At 45.0% G+C, this 18325-nt stretch overlaps 1 protein-coding gene across 1 annotated transcript; it reads right to left on the bottom strand.

Moving 5' to 3' along the window:
* Window positions 1-10908: 10908 nt before the first annotated feature.
* kiaa1143 (KIAA1143 ortholog) lies at window positions 10909-16363 on the bottom strand. Its single transcript, XM_083894485.1, has 3 exons — window positions 16207-16363; window positions 14712-14856; window positions 10909-13778 (listed from the first exon to the last, which is right to left on the bottom strand). The coding sequence occupies exons 1-3, from the start codon at window positions 16318-16320 to the stop codon at window positions 13504-13506; spliced, it is 534 nt and encodes a 177-aa protein (XP_083750611.1). The 5' UTR covers window positions 16321-16363; the 3' UTR covers window positions 10909-13503.
* Between the last annotated feature and the right edge of the window lie 1962 nt (window positions 16364-18325).

Below are 18325 nucleotides of genomic sequence, written 5' to 3'. Positions count from 1 at the left end.
AGTACACGCGGAATGGTCACACCCGGGTTACCGCGTCAAGACCGGTGCGAGGGAGAGTTAGTGACATCTAGTGGTCAGACGGCGCATTACAGCTCCTCTGACGGCTCAGTGGAATTATTATTATTATTAGCTGCAACACCAGAGGCGATTCTAGAGTCTGTAGGGGCCCTGAGCAAAACATTGGGGGGGGGGAGGCCTTCCTTCCAACCAGTGTTCATTATGTTATAAATAATCTGACACCAACGAAAAATGTATGATTTAAAAACAAAAACAAAACATTTTTCAAAATGAATGAAATAACATGGAAAAACCTTGTAATTAAAAAGAATGTGAAAATATATATGTAAAGAACAATAAAATACTGTAAATAGCTTTTAAAAAACAATATAAACTAAAGAACCCACATTATAAAACAATATATATAGAAGAATAAAATACTGTATAACTGAAAAAAACATATAAACGACAGAAGTACTTCTGTCGCGCCAGAGTACTTCTGTCGCGCCAGAGTACGTCTGTCGCGCCAGAGTACGTCTGTCACGCCGGAATATTTCTGTCACTCCAGAGTACTTCTGTCGGGCCAGAGTACTTCTGTCGGGCCAGAGTACTTCTGTCATGTCAGAGTACGTCTGTCACGCCAGAATATTTCTGTCACTCCAGAGTACTTCTGTCGGGCCAGAGTACTTCTGTCGGGCCAGAGTACTTCTGTCGCGCCAGAGTACTTCTGTCATGCCAGAGTACGTACATCTGTCGCGCCAGAGTACTTCTGTCGCGCCAGAGTACTTCTGTCACGCCAGAGTACGTACATCTGTCGCGCCAGAGTACTTATGTCACGCCAGAATGCGTCTGTCACGCCAGAGTACTTCTGTCACGCCAGAGTACTGTCACGCCAGAGTACTGTCACGCCAGAATGCGTCTGTCACGCCAGAGTACTTCTGTCACGCCAGAGTACTTCTGTCACGCCAGAGTACTGTCACGCCAGAATGCGTCTGTCACGCCAGAGTACGTCTCACGCCAGAGAATGTCTGTCACGCCAGAGTACGTCTGTCGCGCCAGAGAACGTCTGTCACGCCAGAGTACGTCTGTCGCGCCAGAGTACTTCTGTCACGCCGTCTGTCGCACCAGAGTACTTCTGTCACGCCAGAGTACTTCTGTCACGCCAGAGTACTTCTGTCACTCCAGAGCACTTCTGTCACGCCAGAGCACTTCTTTCGCACCAGAGTATTTCTGTCACGCCAGAGTACTTCTATCATGCCAGAGTATTTCTGTCACGCCAGAGTACGTCTGTCACAGCAGAGTACTTCTGTCGCGCCAGAGTACTTCTGTCACGCCAGAGTACTTCTATCATGCCAGAGTATTTCTGTCACGCCAGAGTACGTCTGTCACAGCAGAGTACGTCTGTCACACCAGAGTACTTCTGTCGCACCAGAGTATTTCTGTCACGCCAGAGTATTTCTGTCACGCAAGAGTACTTCTGTCATGTTTTCAGTGTATTTTAACAGTGAAATGTAAACAATATACATGCTATTAGCATTAGCACAGTTGCTTTTATCCATTTCTTTTATCCAATTTTCTGGACAGATCAAGGTCAGACACGAATAAACACAACCGACGGCACGAGCACACAACATTCCCAGCGACATTCTCATAACGTTCCTACAGCACCTGCCTGCAGGTACAACTCCAGTACAGAAGATCGGTTCTGCCCTAATTCCACTGAAGCAAGGCACGTTACCTCAAGTTACCGCTAACTCCTGGCGACCCCTCATTTTTAAGAGTCTATCGCAGATTTTGAGCTACAGACCTATTGAGAATGTATAAATAGCCTATTTTAGGTTTCACGCCGTCTTCTTTGGAGAAAAAACATCTACGACGCAATAAAAAACGTCCCGTTTGTCGCTCAGTCGTCGTCTCTCTTCCCTTGAGCGTCCGCCCTCTTGCGTCCTCCTCGCTGCGTTCCTTTTGCCGCCTTGACTCGGGTCCTCTCGCCCTTGCATTCGCCGTTTGCCGGCGACCTCTTGGCGAGCGGCGGTTGACCCTCGCACGGGTCTCTTCCTCGCTGACTCCGCCTGCACGCCGCCGCCAACGAATCCGGATCCGTTTCGACTTCGGTTCGGTCCGCGTCTTCGTACGCTTCCCGAGCCTGAACCGTCTGCTCTTTCGCTCTCTTCGAGTCGACCTCGAAGACCTCGTCCGACTGCTTCCGCTTCGTCGGCCTCTCTGGGATTTCTGATCGCGCTTCCGCCTCGTTCGCGCTCGGCTCTCCGGCGCCGCCGGGTGGCTCCTGCCGGTGTGGCTCCTGCCGGTGTGGCTTCGTTATTTTGCCGTCCTTTGACTTATTGCGTCTTCTCTCGGCTTTGTGCGGTCGTTGATCGTCCAGAACGAACTCCTGATGTGGACGGTCGTCTCCGGTCGGTTGGACTTCACCGTTTCGTTGCCGCTGATCCTCTGGGCGCAGAACCGGCGATTCTGGCTTTGGACTCTTTTCGCAGTTCTTCTCTGGACTCGACAGCGGAAAGTTCTGCTCGACGCCGTCACCCAGCACTGCTGCCTCTCCTGAAGCTTCCTCGCTATCTCGGCCGACCTTTTCGTCGTCTTTTGTTGACGTCTTGACCTCTGGACTCCAGGGTCCAGAAACCATTCCTTCAGTCAAATCTGTCCTCTCGTCGTCGCCGTCGTCGCCGTCTCTCGAGCTTTTCTCTGGCGGCGTTTCAGTGAAAGCTGCTAATGCCGTCTCCAGTCTGGTGAAGAAATTCAAGTCCTTCTCCAGCGCTCCATCGTTCCTCAGCTCTGCTGTCTCTTCTTCTTCTTCTTCTTCTTCTTCTGTACCATCCGAGAGCTGCTGGCACGTTGCGTTGTCAGGTCGGACGTTGCCGTCGTCCTCCTCGTCCTTTTCGAGCGACTGTTCTCTCCGGGTCTCATCGAACAGCTGTAAAACCAAGAGAATGACGGAAACGACGGATTATAACACAAAGAATCCACCTCGGGCAAAACATACATGTTTGTTCAGAGTTAGGCCATGGACCAATACCTCCTCCCCTAACCCTACATTTTTGCCGTAACCCTACATTTTTGCCCTAACCCTACATTTTAACTCTAACCCTACATTTTTGCCCTAACCCTACATTTTAACCCTTACCCTACATTTTAGCCCTAACCCTACATTTTTGCCCTAACCCTACATTTTTGCGCGTTCATGTGTAGGGAGGAGCCAGGGGAAATAATAATAATCAACCCTCAAAACGTAGTGAGCTCTGGTGTAAGGCTTAAAAGGAAGTGGAAGATGAAATTACCCATGATGCTTTGCGGATTCAGCGGTACAAATAAGCACAGTTACAATGTCGAATTGTGTTGGAATACGTTGTTTTGATACACATCCAAAGGACCGTTGAGCTTTGAACACTAACGTCAGAAAATAAGTGACGATTTATGAAAGCAGCTAGCTAACTAGCTAGCCAGCGGCGACCCCGCCGAGCGTCCCGAGAGCGCACGCCCGCCACGCAGAACTGCATGACGGGCAAACGCTCTCGAAGCACCCGGCAAACAGCCGCTAGCTAGCTAGCTCTGCTACATCTGGGTAGTTTTGTCAGTGTTTTGAATGTGTGTAGCGGCGTTCACTTGAACACGAATACCCCGGACTTGTCAGATTTCAAGCACATTCGCGATATAAAACAAACGGCTGATCCGCCATCATTTTTCCTGAATGAAAATAGCAGCACGCTCCACCGGTAGAACTGTCAACATGTGACGTAGGTTAGCAACGTTCGCTACATTCACTACGCTAATTTGCATGTAGCGGTGTCCCAATACCACTTCCCTCAACGAGGGGAATTTACGGTTGAGGGCGCTCAAAACCAAGGGGAAAGATTAAGGGGGAGGTGTTGGGAAGGAGCCAAAGTCCCTTGGTGGGGGGGAGTTGTCTGTCTGTAATGGTAAATTCACTTTCTCTGTCTCAGAGCTACAACTGCCCATCACCCTATACCTGCCCAACACAGAATACCAGGTCCTTTTGTGTATTGTGTAGTTAGGGGGCTCCCCAATACCTACAGTAGACAAAGAGGTGTGAAAACATGGCCTGGAAAGCCAGACCCCTTTATCTATTGTAGGAATGCTAAAAAAGGGGAGTTGCTCAGGTATAAATGTGGAGCGCTCACTTTGCTCGGGGTCTTTTCTCCAGCTAGGATCAACTCCCGTGAAGATTGACCCATTTTCCTCGCAACGAAAATAAAACCTCGTCGGCCGGCAGATGTTTCTCGATTTCATTCGTTCACCGGACGGCAGAGAATTCCCACGACACGGACCAGACCGGCGACAGTCGTCGTGTTAGTTACCTGTTCTTCAGGATCCGTCGGTGGAAGAAAGTCGTACGGCTCCGGATCAGAACAATCGGCGTCGTCCGGCGGGATGATCTCCGTCGTCTGCGTCGACTCCAGCTGAGACACAGACCGTAAAACCATGAGGATTTTGTATTTTTAAGAGGTTTCGGAACGCTGAAGCGTGACCACGTTACCTGCTCCTCTGGTTCGGTGTGCGGAAGAACTTCATGGGTTTCCGGTTCGGAACAAACGGGAGAATCCAGCTGGGTCTCTTCAGCGATCTGCTTCAGCTCCAGCTGCGAGACACGAGAAATAAAGCTAAATCCCAACTTCCCACTTCCCACAGCGACGTACAGTTTGATCGACACGTCTCCCTCGCCCCTGACGATAACGTACGTTTCTCAAGAAGTCGTCGGTCGCGAACAGTTTGTCCAGATACTCCCACGGCGAGCTGCTCTCTGGCGTCTCCGGCGTTTCGTCGCCCTCTCTGTCCCCGTCCTCTTTGATTCCATTGTCGTTTACGTCGACATTTTCGTGAATCTGAGTCAAAGTCAGAAAAGGAACAAACGAGGCGGTGATTGGGAATTAATTTGACGGACTGACATTCCTAGAATTGATAGCGTGGTCCTTTCATCGTCTGTGATGAATTTGGTCCGCACCAAAGAAGCTAACTCTGTTAGAAGCAAACTCTGTTCCGCACCAAAGAAGCTAACTCTGGTCCGCACCAAAGAAGCTAACTCTGTTCCGCACCAAAGAAGCTAACTCTGGTCCGCACCAAAGAAGCTAACTCTGGTCCGCACCGAAGAAGCTAACTCCGGTCCGCACCAAAGAAGCTAACTCTGGTCCGCACCAAAGAAGCTAACTCCGGTCCGCACCAAAGAAGCAAACTCCGGTCCGCACCAAAGAAGCAAACCCCGGTCCGCACCAAAGAAGCTAACTCCGTTCCGCACCAAAGAAGCTAACTCTGGTACGCACTAAAGAAGCTAACTCCGTTCCACACCAAAGAAGCGAACTCCGGTCCGCACCAAAGAAGCTAACTCTGGTACGCACTAAAGAAGCTAACTCCGTTCCGCACCAAAGAAGCGAACTCCGGTCCGCACCAAAGAGGCGAAATCTGGTCCGCACCAAAGAAGGGAGCGCTGGTCTGCACCAAAGAAGCTAACTCTGGTCCGCACCAAAGAAGCTAACTCTGTTCCTCACCAAAGAAGCTAACTCTGTTCCGCACCAAAGAAGCTAATTCTGGTCCGCACCGAAGAAGCTAACTCCGGTCCGCACCAAAGAAGCTAACTCTGGTCCGCACCAAAGAAGCAAACTCCGGTCCGCACCAAAGAAGCAAACCCCGGTCCGCACCAAAGAAGCTAACTCCGTTCCGCACCAAAGAAGCTAACTCTGGTACGCACTAAAGAAGCTAACTCCGTTCTGCACCAAAGAAGCGAACTCCGGTCCGCACCAAAGAGGCGAAATCTGTTCCGCACCAAAGAAGGGAGCGCTGGTCTGCACCAAAGAAGCTAACTCTGGTCCGCACCAAAGAAGCTAACTCTGGTCCGCACCAAAGAAGCTAACTCTGTTCCGCACCAAAGAAGCTAACTCTGGTCAGCCTAAAAACGTAGGTCTCGGTTCGCTTCAAGTGAACCAAGTGCAGGAAGCAGACTACAACGCGGGGCATTGTGGGTAAACACGACCGGAACATAAGCGTGTGCCGGGAAAATGCTGTATATGTGTTTCGCCATTGTAGCACGACTACGCGTTACCTTCGTCCGCTATCCTAAAGCTGCTGCCATCTAATGCTACCGAACTCCGTTTCTCTGAAACCACCACGCATCATAAGGACGTAGACGTGACTACGAAAAAACCAACTCCGTTAGCGCCGACAACTCTTTTCATTTGGAGCAAAACTCAAGCGCTAACTAGCGCTAACTGTAGACGTTTCATTTGTAGCGTCAGACGTGTGAAAACCCTGGATTTTTTTAAACGTTTCACTAACGTGCTGGAACCACGCTACGGAACGCCGAGCAGGTCTCACAACTCACTACGGAGGTGCTTCCTTCCATGTACGATATATAACGTTGGAGGTCAGAGGTCAGATATAGTGACTTTTGCTGGACATTCAGAGCGACACGGAGCCGGAATATTGGGCAGAATTCCCTGTTCTTTATCGTCCTCAGAAGTGAAGCAAGTTCCAGTAAAGTTCTGCATTAAAAACTCCAGTTCCTTTAATCTCCTTTGATCCTCTTTGATCTTTTACATCAAAGACATGTCTATACTTTGATGTGTTTTATCAAAACCTGTGATCGTGGGAAACGTTTACTTGTCAAAGTCTTCACAGAAATCTCCCCTTTGATGACTTTGAAGACGCTCACATCAGAGGACGAGGTCGTCGTGGACAAACGATCCTCGAATAAATACATTTTTAAAACTCGTAAAATACTCTGTTCAAACCTGAGGGATTGTTGTTTTATTATCGCAGTTGTTTTCTTGTCGTACGTCAATCTCTTCCTGTTTTTCTGTGAAAATGGAAAACAACAAAAGAGTTAGAAACGTGAGTCACATCTCGATGCCGAGGACAGGAAACGTCGCCCGCCTTTGATCTTTTTCTTGATTTTTGATTCACCGCGTTTACGCAAACTCTTAGGCAAGTTCTAGCCCAACATTTTCTCAGGCTAGCTTTACACGACAACGCTCCCGGGTGAATCCGACAAAAAATATTTGATCAGACGTGCTCTAAGCCGCCCTCCAGAGTGGAAATCTTAAAAACGCTCCGCCGAGGCGTTCCCGTCTAAAGGGTTGAAAACGCTAAAGTGAGCTCTTAGCTGCTCTGAGACCTGTCCAGGAGTCATTTTAGCAATTAAGCTAATGGAGTTAATGTTTTGGTTTTTTCGACTACTAGAGCGAAGTAGAAGGACGTTTCAACGCTCCTGGTGTTGTTGTATGGCAGTGCGTCACAGTGCCACCTAGCCACCTGGCATGCATACTACATCAAATTTCACACGTGCAGATTTTCCACCCAAAGACGCTCGTCTAAACGCGGAATAAAAGTGGGAAACGCACAAAACGCCACGTGTGTTTGGATCGTTGTCGTGTAAAGCTAGCCTTAAAGCTCACATAGAGTGGTCCTGTTGCACATATATGTTAGTTATGGAGGTCTACTTACATACATTAACTTGTTTTTATGCTCAAAAACCTCCTAGTTGCTGTAAACGAGCCGATAGAAATCTGTCTTTTCTGACGCTGTGTTCCCCAGCCGCGAGATTTGAGACTCAACTCTCTCAACCCGGAAGTGACGTAATCAGCACAACACCAGCTCTCAGAAGCACAGCTCCCCCCTCTGGAGCGGTGGATGCACTGCTCCTCATTATCAAAACATTGTTTTTACCCCCTTACGACCTTTGACCCGGAGTCAGAAGACACTGTCGCTCGTGAAACACCTCCACAACGGACGTTATTCTTCTTCTGCGGTTCAATGTACGCAACCGGACGTGCCCGGATTAGTGTCTAGGTCCGCTTTAAATTTGCAGGCGATATAATTTAAATTGCCTTTGATTTGAGCTCCAATGCAAAAAAAAAATAAATCTACCTTTTATCTTTGCTCTGCATCCATTCGTAGTGTTTTTTTAAAGCGATAGTACAACATTTTCCCGGTCAAATAATTTTTGGAGCTCAGGTTTTGCCTTTGATCCCCTTTCGTCCATCCATTATCTACCACTTTACAGCCGATCCCAGCTGACGCAGGCCGAACCCTGGACGTTTTTCACCGTACACTTACCTTTACTACTCCTCGTCATTTGATATAACTGCATTCCGACGGGTTCTCCCGACTGCCACGGAAACCTGAGGTCAGACATCAAGATACAGGGTTAAACCAAGTGGCGAACGGTCGTTACGTCACCCGTACGAAGGATTCCCAAATCTTTGGCATCGCCTACGACACTGGAACGACACTAGCTTTTTTACGGACGCTGTAAAACGAGTTCTTTTCTCAACCAGTGGTCACCCCCTGGTGGCTATTCGGTATATTTTCCCATTCTGATTGCTGTAGTAGTTGTCCATGGTTGACAGCTACGTACTACAGGCGACGTTTTGTTGATCTTGTTAATTATTATAAATATTCTTCTTCTAAAATAAAAAAAATGACTTGTTGACGTTGCCTTTGGTGCGTTTTTCGGAATTATTCCCCCACCCCGTTTCACCGAAAGTCACCTTTAAGTAGCAGAACTACCGTTGGCAACAAGCTAGCTACGGGTAAACGCGACGACAGAAATGTCATTTTGTTGAATAGCTGCCTACGCTTGGCGACTACTACAGCGATCAGAATGAGAAAATGTCTATTTGTTGATTTTTGGTGAATTTTTTTTTTTTTAATATTTAATTTCATACCGTTTCACAATAATGGCAGATATCAACAAAACGTCAAAAAGTAGCCGTCTACCATTGGCAACTATTACAGCAATCGGAATGAGAAAATGTCTATTTGTTGTCTTTCAAAAACGAATATCTAGCGAATATCAAACGTCCTGCTAACTTGTGCGCGTTCCTTTAGCTTACATGCTAAAAGTGCTAAAAGCTTATGCATTAAACTCGGCATTTTGCCCACGTGAGGATGCCGTTTCGTGCGGTTCTTACAGTCCAGGGTAGCAGGGGCTGTGGAAGGACACGGTCAGCGGATGAAAGGCTTGGTTGAACTCGGCCACGATGAACTCGTTGGGTCGGATCAACACGTTGTCGTTGTGAGCCGAGGTCTGCTGGACACAGGGGGGCGCCGCGGGGTTCATCAACGGAGGAGCGCTGAACTGGGGCAGGACCGACGGCTGGAAGGGATAAAGAGCGGGGGGGAGGACCTCCGGAGGCTGGATGTGGTGTTGCATCGGCGCCATCATCAGGCCCGGGTGGAGGAGCAGCTGCTGGTTCGAGATCGACTCCCTTTCCAACATCGTCCACGTCACCGGCGCGAGGTCGGCCGCTAACCCGCCGGGCGTTTCTGCACCGGCGGTGGCGGCGTTTCGCGGCGGTTGGTTATCGTCCATCGTTGGTTTCAGACACAGCCGTTTTTTATCCGTCGGCGGGGGCTGACTGTAAATCCCGTCCTCCGACAGTTCAAAGTTACCCGGCGAGGTTCAAAGCTCGCCGCCGCAGTTGAAAGTCTCCGACCCTCCGTGTCACGTTCCCCGTTGTCCCGACTCCGCGCGCCCATGAAGTCGACCGTGACCCAACGCAGACGATGCTTTCATCACCATCAAAGCCTCCGGCAAAAATACCGAAAAATCTACTCGGTCGATGGAATCGTCTTCCGTGAATCGTTACAACTGTCCAACGGTGACCTCGACAGGTGACGTCCTGCGGCCACCAGGGCGTGCAACTGATTGTACTCCGATTAAGAACTGTGTGGACAGGCACATTCTTTATCCTGCAGGGGGCAGCAGTGCACACATCAGTGTACGGACTGTTGGGAATTATTATTAGAAGAAGACTTCTAATAATAACAACTCAATTTGTTGTTATTTGACGTAATTGTAGGCAGCCCATGTATGTACCCGAATATCTTGCACTATGAGCCAACTGAAGCAATTGTACCTTAATATTATTGGTACGGTTACTACATACGAGTATGTAGAGCAGTAGGACGGCGACATGTCGGACGATTGGTGAGGCCCTCTACTGGAGGAGCAGTGAACTGACGGCCGATCGCTGCCACTTTGACAGTAAAAAGTGAGTCAAAGTCAATCTTGTATTTGTAGAAAGACTTTTTTGCAGCTGTGTCAGAAGAACCTATCGTTTTGTGCCATTTTCATGCAGCGCAGCCTGGATTTAAAGGTGCATTATGGTATAAATCTAAAGCAACAACAGTACAGCCAAAATATTGGCAGAAATGTATGCTTACGTTATGAAATCATGTTTTGGCGTCATGTGGCGCCACCTACCGCCGTCTACCAATCGTTGCAGTCAGTAGAGTCTCAGCTGCCGAGCAACCACGGGTTGCCAGTTACGTCAGAAAACGAAACCTAAAAGACCTCTGTGTTTTGAATTTTAGTGTAGTAACCGTTTTTTTGGCCACATTCTTACATATGGCACCTTTAAAGTAGGGCTGCAGCTAATTGGTCGAGTATTCGACCAATTATTTTTCAATTAACCGAGGACGCAAAACACAAAATTATTATTTATTACTCGATTAATCGAGGAATAATCAGTAGAATACTCGAATACAAAAATATTTGATAGCTGCAGCCCCTAGTAAGCTACATTAAATCAGCTAACACCAACGTTTACGTTAGCGTGTGCCGGAAGCGTTAGCAACTGGATGCTAACGGCTCAGATGCTGAATCATTGAGGATGTGCTGTTGTAGTTCTCTTCCAGAAGTAACAAAAATAAACTGTACACAAATAACAAACTGGTGTTTTGTGTGGTTTTTCAAAAATAAAAACTTAAAAAAATTTTTTTTTTCAAAAATCGACTTGGTACACCCGACGATCACACACACACACACACACACACACACACACACACACACACACACACACACACACACACACACACACACACACACACACACACACACACACACACACACACACACACACACACACACACAACACCGTCTACTGTACAAATGTTTTTAATGATTTACATTTACAAATGTTACAGTCATAAACATCAACGATTAAAAACAACAACACGCACATATCCAACAACCGCATTGACAAGAATGCATCGTCTCTACACGTAGCTGCTACGTAGCTCCTTCGCGAAGCCAAAATGTATTCAACCATTCGACGCGTCGCACGCGCGGACGTCTCAAACTCTACGGCGAGCAGGTTTCTGCGCTCGCAGGGAATATTATTTCACTTCCGACAACAACAGTTTAAAAAAAAAAAACAGGATTTACACAAAAAACAAACAAACATCACCATCGATATTCAAATGACACACAGAGAATTTACGAGTACACGTCGTCCGCTAATACAGGCCTGTGGTTTCATAAAAGGACAAAATCGTGATGAAGATCATCGTGACATCACTGATTTTTTTAAAAAACAAAAAACTTTTAAAAACATTTTTTTTCTTTAACTCGAGTCTGTTAAAAATCGTCACAACACGCAACCGTTAGCGCCGAGTCATACTTCACGTGGTTCGCGTACACGGAGAGCAGCTTAGCCCCGCGGTTCCCGCTCAAATGAATGGTGCATTCCATTTATGTCGGTAGTCAGAACTGGTTACGCAAACGTATCTCGGGCTAGCAGCGGTTATTTTGCGCCAAGTACACGGATAATAAATTGAGCCATACCCTGCGCACGACCAGACTTGAAGTCAAACAAATAAGATAGGATGTGAGCGGCAGCCATCTTGGAATCCTACGTCAACACACAACCGCTAGCGCCGAGTCCCGCTCGAATTAATAACGCATTCCATTTATATCGGATGTCAGAACTGGTAAGTTACATCACAGTTGGGTCGCGGGAGAAAAAAAACAAGTTGACACAAACGTATCTCGGGGCTAGCAGCGGTTATTTTGTCCACGAATGATAAATTGAGCCGTATTGACGTGAGCGGCAGCCATCTTGGATATCCTACGTCAACACACAACCGCTAGCGCCGAGTAATACTAAAAGTGATCCCGAGAGCAGCTTCGCCCCGCGGTTCCCGTTCAAATTAATAGCGCATTCCATTTACGTCGGATGTCAGAACCGGTTAGCGGTGTCACAGTTGAGTCGCGGGGGGAAAAAAAACACGTGGACACAAACGTATCTCGGGGCTAGCAGCGGTTATTTTGCGCCAAGTCCACGTATAATAAATTGAGCCGTACTGACGTGAGCGGCAGCCATCTTGGAATCCTGCGTCAACACACAACCGCTAGCGCCAAGTAATACTAAACATGATCCCGGGAGCAGCTCCGCCCAACGGTTCCCGCCCAAATTAATAACGCATTCTATTTTGACGTCGGATGTCAGAACTGGTTAGTGGCGTCACAGTTGAGTCGCGGAAAAAAACAACACGTGGACACAAACGTATCTCGAGCTAGCAGCGGTTATTTTGCGCCAAGTCCAAGAATAACAAATTGAGCCGCACTCTACGTACGACTGACTTAGTCAAACAAATAAGACAGGACGTGAGCGGCAGCCATCTTTGAATCCTACATCAGCGTCTTTGAGAGTTGGAAATCCGAGTTTAGGGTTCGCCGTTTTAACTGGAACGCGCCCCCGCCACGTTCCGACTTCCAACTGGGAAACGCCAACAAACGAGGGTCGGCCAAGCGTTCCATGCACACCAGGGTTCCCGTACATCAAATTCAAGGACTTTCCGGGACCAATTGGACAGAGATCTTGGACATTTTAATTTCCCAGGCTCTTGCTCAACGTTGGCGTAGTCTACGTACATCGACAGGGTGGGGAGACCGTTAGCTAAATATCAACTCCTGGCACAAAATTCAAGCACTTTCAATGACCCAAGTCTATTTAGGGCGATTTCAAGGACCCGCGAGAACCCTGGTATACGTACTTGATCTTACATTGCAATCCCGCGGTGCTATGTCCGTGTTCTGCGTTTACCGTTGTCTTTGGCGTCTCTTTTTCATCAGAACAGTGGACGGTTTTGTGCTACAGGGATTTCGCTCAGTCGGCGTGTGCTGGAATCTGCACGGACCGCGATAATTTTGACGTCTTGCGGACACAGAAAGTATGACTCGGTCTTCACGACCTTTGAGTGACGGGGGCAGTTGTTGTCCGGTGAAAACTTTGCATGCGATTTGACCAAAAAAAAATAAGTGATAGTTCAGGTTTTATTTTATTTTTTGCTTGCTCTGCGTGAAAATGTGGAACCGTCACTCCCTCACACCAAACCCCATAGAGAAAATCTGCATTTTTAGCTCTCTGGATCCAACGCTGCCTCGTGTGGTCATTTTGCGTCATTGGCGTACATTACGCGTTCTACCAGAGGCAGCTGTGATGTAGAATCACTGATCTTCTCTGTGGACTTTGGTGTGGCAGAGTGAGCGCTTCACAAAGACAGAAAAACACCGTCTGACAACAAGATAACGTCGACTTAAAGAGAGACAGATTTTATTGTTTGTCTAAAATCAGTTTTTTTCCTCTCCACTAAAACCTGAACTATCCCTTTAACATGTTTACATTATTAGGGAGTCAGTGTGTGTGTTTGTGTGTGTGTGTGTGTGTGTGTGTGTGTGTGTGTACCACGCTCTTAGTCTTCCTCGTCTTCGTCGTCTCCTCCAAACGACAGCAGACTGTTGTTCTTCACTTTCTTTCCAGACGTCGTCACCGCCGCCGCCGCCGTCTTCTTCTCGTCGTCCTCCTTCTTCTCGTCGTCTTCGTCGCTCGCCGCCGCCACCGGCGTCGTCGTCTTCGTCTTCTTCTTCTTGCTGGAACTCGCCGTGATTCCGTGGAACTTGTCCGAGGACGAGCGCTTGGCCGGCTTCTTGAACAGGATCTTTCCGTCGGCGGGAGGAGGCTCGTCGTCTGCGGGGGCAAAAGATGTCGGAAAATGTTAGCCAGCGTTGGAAAATGTCGGAAAACGTTAGACGATGACAGAAAATGTTGGAAAATGTCAGAATGTCGGAAAAGTCAGACATTTTTGAAAAATCTAAGAAAACGTCATAAATTGACTGAAAACGTTGTAACATTGCGTAAAACTTCATGAAATGTCAAAATGACAGAAAACGTCATGAAATGTCAAAAAATGACAGAACTTGTCAGAAAATGTTGGAAAATGTCGTAAAACGTCGGAAAATGACAGAAAATTAAGAAAAACCTTTGTGTTACTATTGCATTACCTTTGTATTACCATTGCGTTACTTCACTATTGCGTTACTATTGTGTCACTTTTGCATTACCTTTATGTCACTATTGCGTAACTATTGTGTTACTATTGTGTTACCTTTATGTCACTATTGTGTAACCTTTGTGTCACTATCGTGTTACCTTTGTGTTACTATTGCGTTACCTTTGTGTCACTATTGTGTTACCATTGCGTTACTATTGTGTTACCATTGTGTTACCTTTGTGTAACTATTGTGTCACTATTGCATTACCTTTATGTCACTATTGCGTTACTATTGTGTTACCTTTATGTCACTATTGCGTTACTATTGCGTTACCTTTATGTCACTATTGCGTTACCATTGCTTTACTATTGCATTGCTATTGCGTTACCTTTATGTCACTATTGTATTACTATTGCATTACCTTTATGTCACTATTGCGTAACCTTTATGTCACTATTGTGTTACTATTGTTCCCATTGCGTTACTATTGTGTCACCATTGCGTTACCATTGTGTTACTATTGCGTTACCTTTATGTTACTATTGCGTTACTATTGCTTTACCTTTATGTTACTATTGCTTTACCTTTATGTCACTATTGTGTTACCATTGCGTAACTATTGCGTTACCTTTGTGTGCAGCTCCGTCAGCGTCACCTTTGATCTTCTTCACCTCCTCTTGGCTCAGATCTCCGGTCTTCAGAACGACGACCTGAGGAAGCTCGTCCTCTCGGTCGCTGCCGCTGTCGTCGTCCAGTTCAGGCATCGACTGACGCTGAGGGGGAAACGGACACACAACAGACGTTTGTGTCGTTGTAAAACGTACAAATGTGTTGCTGTTACACAGCCGTACAAAGACGCCGTCAAAGGAAAGAATCGCCGTTATTCATTTTATACCAAGAACTATAAAAACAACAAAGCTTTTATTCTTAAAAATCTATACAACGTACACAAAGCAATGACCCAAGACTCAAACGACAAAACAAAAACGCACAACATGAGGTGTTTTTATGACAATAAAGCTTTCTATTAAGTTAACTTCTATTAATAAGGATATTGTATGTATGAAGGTAAATTATACTTATTTATTTTGGTTAATTTTAAACTGAAAACGATCTTAAAACACATTACTTCCATCATCAAAGGATTTGAGAAAAATATAGGGCTGCTGTGATTATTTGATTATAATCTATGAATGAATTAATCGTCAACTATTTTGATTTCAGTTTTGAATGTTTTTTCTGTAATTAAAACACGTTTTTCTGATTTTCAGCTTCTTAAAATGTCAATTTTTATAATAAATTCTGGGTTTTTTGCTCCATATTTGCTTCATTTATGTGTAAATGATAAAAACTCATAAATGGTCGGTGTGGACAGAAGAAAACATCACGTCCAGGAGACGATTAAACAATTAAAACAAATTGAAACTAATAGATTGTTAAGCTGAGAATGAGGATTTTTTAAAAATGTCAATTTAGGATTTGGACACAGAACAATAAATAATAAAAACTATTTATTTAATAAATCTTTGCAAAATGTTTTATTTTCACAACAACTTTTTCCTCAGCCCTAATAATGAGCTAAATGTAATAAAATAAATATAAATATAGTCAGCGATGGATAAAAAGTGTATTTTCCTCGCTTGTGTTCCTATAAAACTGTTTTTAACACACACGTAAACTGTGGTTTTATGTCATTTTGATGTTATTTTGCAGCACTGTGTTGCTTTAAACTGTTCTCCACATATAAAGTGGATTGTTTATGACAAAAATCCAAATGTGATATTAAATGTTTAGATATTAAAACTGTAAGTAAATGAGATTTCCCCTCAGAAAAACATCCATAATGTAGTGAAACAGTCACTGAATGAACCGTTAGCTTGGGTTAGCATCAGAGGACGAGAGCTAGCATGAGAGCACGGTATGTTCCGCTCGAAAAACACTTTCTTTTTGCTCGCACTAACATTTTTAGCTTTATTTATCACCGAGTTTAATTCACGTGTTTTGTTTCTATTTTAAAACAAACACTCCGGTGAATCATAAACGAGCTCTAAGCTAACACTCGGCTAAGCTAACGTTAGCTCGCTGCTAGCCCTCGCCGCCGTTAGCCGTAAGCGCTCGCGTACCTTCGTGTCCACGTTCGGTCCTTCTTTGAATCCCACGTCGTTTTTAAACTTCTTCAGAAAAGACGGCTCCGCTGGTTTGACCCAGGAAACTCCGCTGGCTTTACTTTTATTCATGTCAGAGCCGGAAAACAACGGCTGCTACTGAGCTTCTGTTGTTAGCTCGTTCTTCTTCTTCGTTACAATGATTTATAGGTAGAAACGGCGCCTCAAATGCGCACTGACACCATCTACTGGTGGAAGTCGGTAGTCACGCTCACAGCTTTTTCTATATTGTTTTAATATTTACGAATACGAAATCTTAATGGAAAAAAAAACCCTCATGAATCTCATTGTTAGGCAGCACTTTCCGTTGGAAAATGTCTTAAAACGTCGAAAAATGTTAGAAAATGACAGAAAATGTAAGAAAAAGTCAGAAATTGTTGGAAAATGTTGGAAAACGTCAGAAAACGTTAGACAATGTTGGAAAATGACAGAAAATGTAAGAAAAAGTCAGAAATTGTCGGAGAAATTAAATGTTGGAAAACGTCAGAATGTCATAAAAAGTCACAAATTGACGGAAACGTCATAAAATGTCGAAAAACTTCATAAAATGTTGTTAAATGTCAAAATGACAGGAAATGTTGGAAAATGTTGGAAAATGTCAAAATGACGGAAAATGTCAGAATGTCGGAAAACGTCATAAATTGACGTAAAACGTAAAATGTCGGAAAACTTCATAAAGTGTCGTAAAATGTCAAAACGGCGAAAAATGTCGTAAAATGTCAAAAAATTACGAAAAATGTCGAAAAACTTCATAAAATGACGGAAAACGTCATCAAATGTTAGACAATGATGGAAAATGACAGTAAATGTTGGAAAAAGTCAGAAATTGACGGAAACGTCGTAAAATGTCGAAAAACGGATTTGACGTATTCATTTTTTTAAATTTCTGACGTTTATTACTGTTGTTGTTATCTTTTAACAAATAAAACATAACCAGGTTGACGGAGAACATGTTTTAACTTGCTTTTATTACATGAATATATATATAAACAAAGTCACATTCATATATCGACATAAACATGAAATAACATAAACCACAAAATACAAAGTGCAATTAAAAAACATATATAACACACGATATATATGCAAAACAAACATGCATAATGAGTTGAGTGAATCTACTTCATGGTGAACGAAGAGTCACTTCACTTCCTGGTTCACGAGGAGACGGGATGTTTATACGTACAGAGCTTTACTGACCGTTATGATGAGTGATTATGTTTGTTTATTTCAAAACAACAAACAACAATAACAAAAATCCTTCCTTTTATGTGTGAACACATTATCGAGGTCACAGTGCTGAGTCAGAGGTGGTTAGGTTCAGTGGTTGAGTGCTTAAGGGCACGTCGGCAGGGAATGGTGCACGTACGACTCATCGTCCAGCTTCTTCTTCTTCTTGCTTTCTGAGCTGAGAACTCTACGAATAAAGCTGCGGTAGGCAGGAGGTTTGTTTTCAAAATAGATTAAAAATAAACAAAACAAATGTTTTTCTTAAAATCATTGATTGTATTTAAAAATACAAATCTTTCCACTCCAAGGATGTTTGTGCATCTATCGCCACAAGGTGGCAGCAGCAAGCGTTTAGTGAGTGGACTTCGTGCGGGCATCAGCGGGGACACTTACGAGGTTTCTTGAATGCATCTTAAGGCTGATCCTCTATGTTCAAACACATATCGCCACAAATGTTATTCCGATATTATTCCGATGGAATATCGTGATGCAATTTGGACTTTTGGAGTTTCGCTCGTGTGCCGAAGTTTAGAACACTCGTTAAAATATGTTTTAGGGACGGATCGTAGGTACCGCAAAAAAAGATTATGCTAGCAGAGCTGTGCCGCATTGCGTTGTTGACGATATTATCATCAGTATACATTTTCACGTAGAAAATGGTTAGACAATTCGGAGCAGCTGGCAGAACACGGGAGCATTCTCTAGCTTAACGTCTAGCTAAATGTGGGAAAATGTCAGAAAATGTCGGAAAAAGTCAGAAATTGTTAGACAATTTTGGAAAATGTTGGAAAATGTAAAAATGGCAGAAAATGTTGGAAAATGTCAGAATTTCGGAAAATGTCATAAA

This window comes from Microchirus variegatus, assembly GCF_963457635.1.
Source record: "Microchirus variegatus genome assembly, chromosome: 9".
In the NCBI taxonomy this organism is placed as follows: domain Eukaryota; kingdom Metazoa; phylum Chordata; class Actinopteri; order Pleuronectiformes; family Soleidae; genus Microchirus; species Microchirus variegatus.
The sequence above is the reverse complement of the archived record's forward strand: the minus strand, read 5'-3'. Positions and strand labels throughout refer to the sequence as shown.

What these genes read in the sequence shown, in the direction of transcription:
- kiaa1143 (XM_083894485.1), bottom strand. Translation starts at nt 16,320, where the DNA reads ATGAATAAAAGTAAAGCCAGCGGAGTTTCCTGGGTCAAACCAGCGGAG. An exon ending in GACCGAACGTGGACACGAAG is followed by an intron (nt 14,857 to 16,206) that starts GTACGCGAGCGC and finishes TTTCCCCCTCAG; the next exon opens with CGTCAGTCGATGCCTGAACT. An exon ending in TGACGGAGCTGCACACAAAG is followed by an intron (nt 13,779 to 14,711) that starts GTAACGCAATAG and finishes TTGCCCCCGCAG; the next exon opens with ACGACGAGCCTCCTCCCGCC.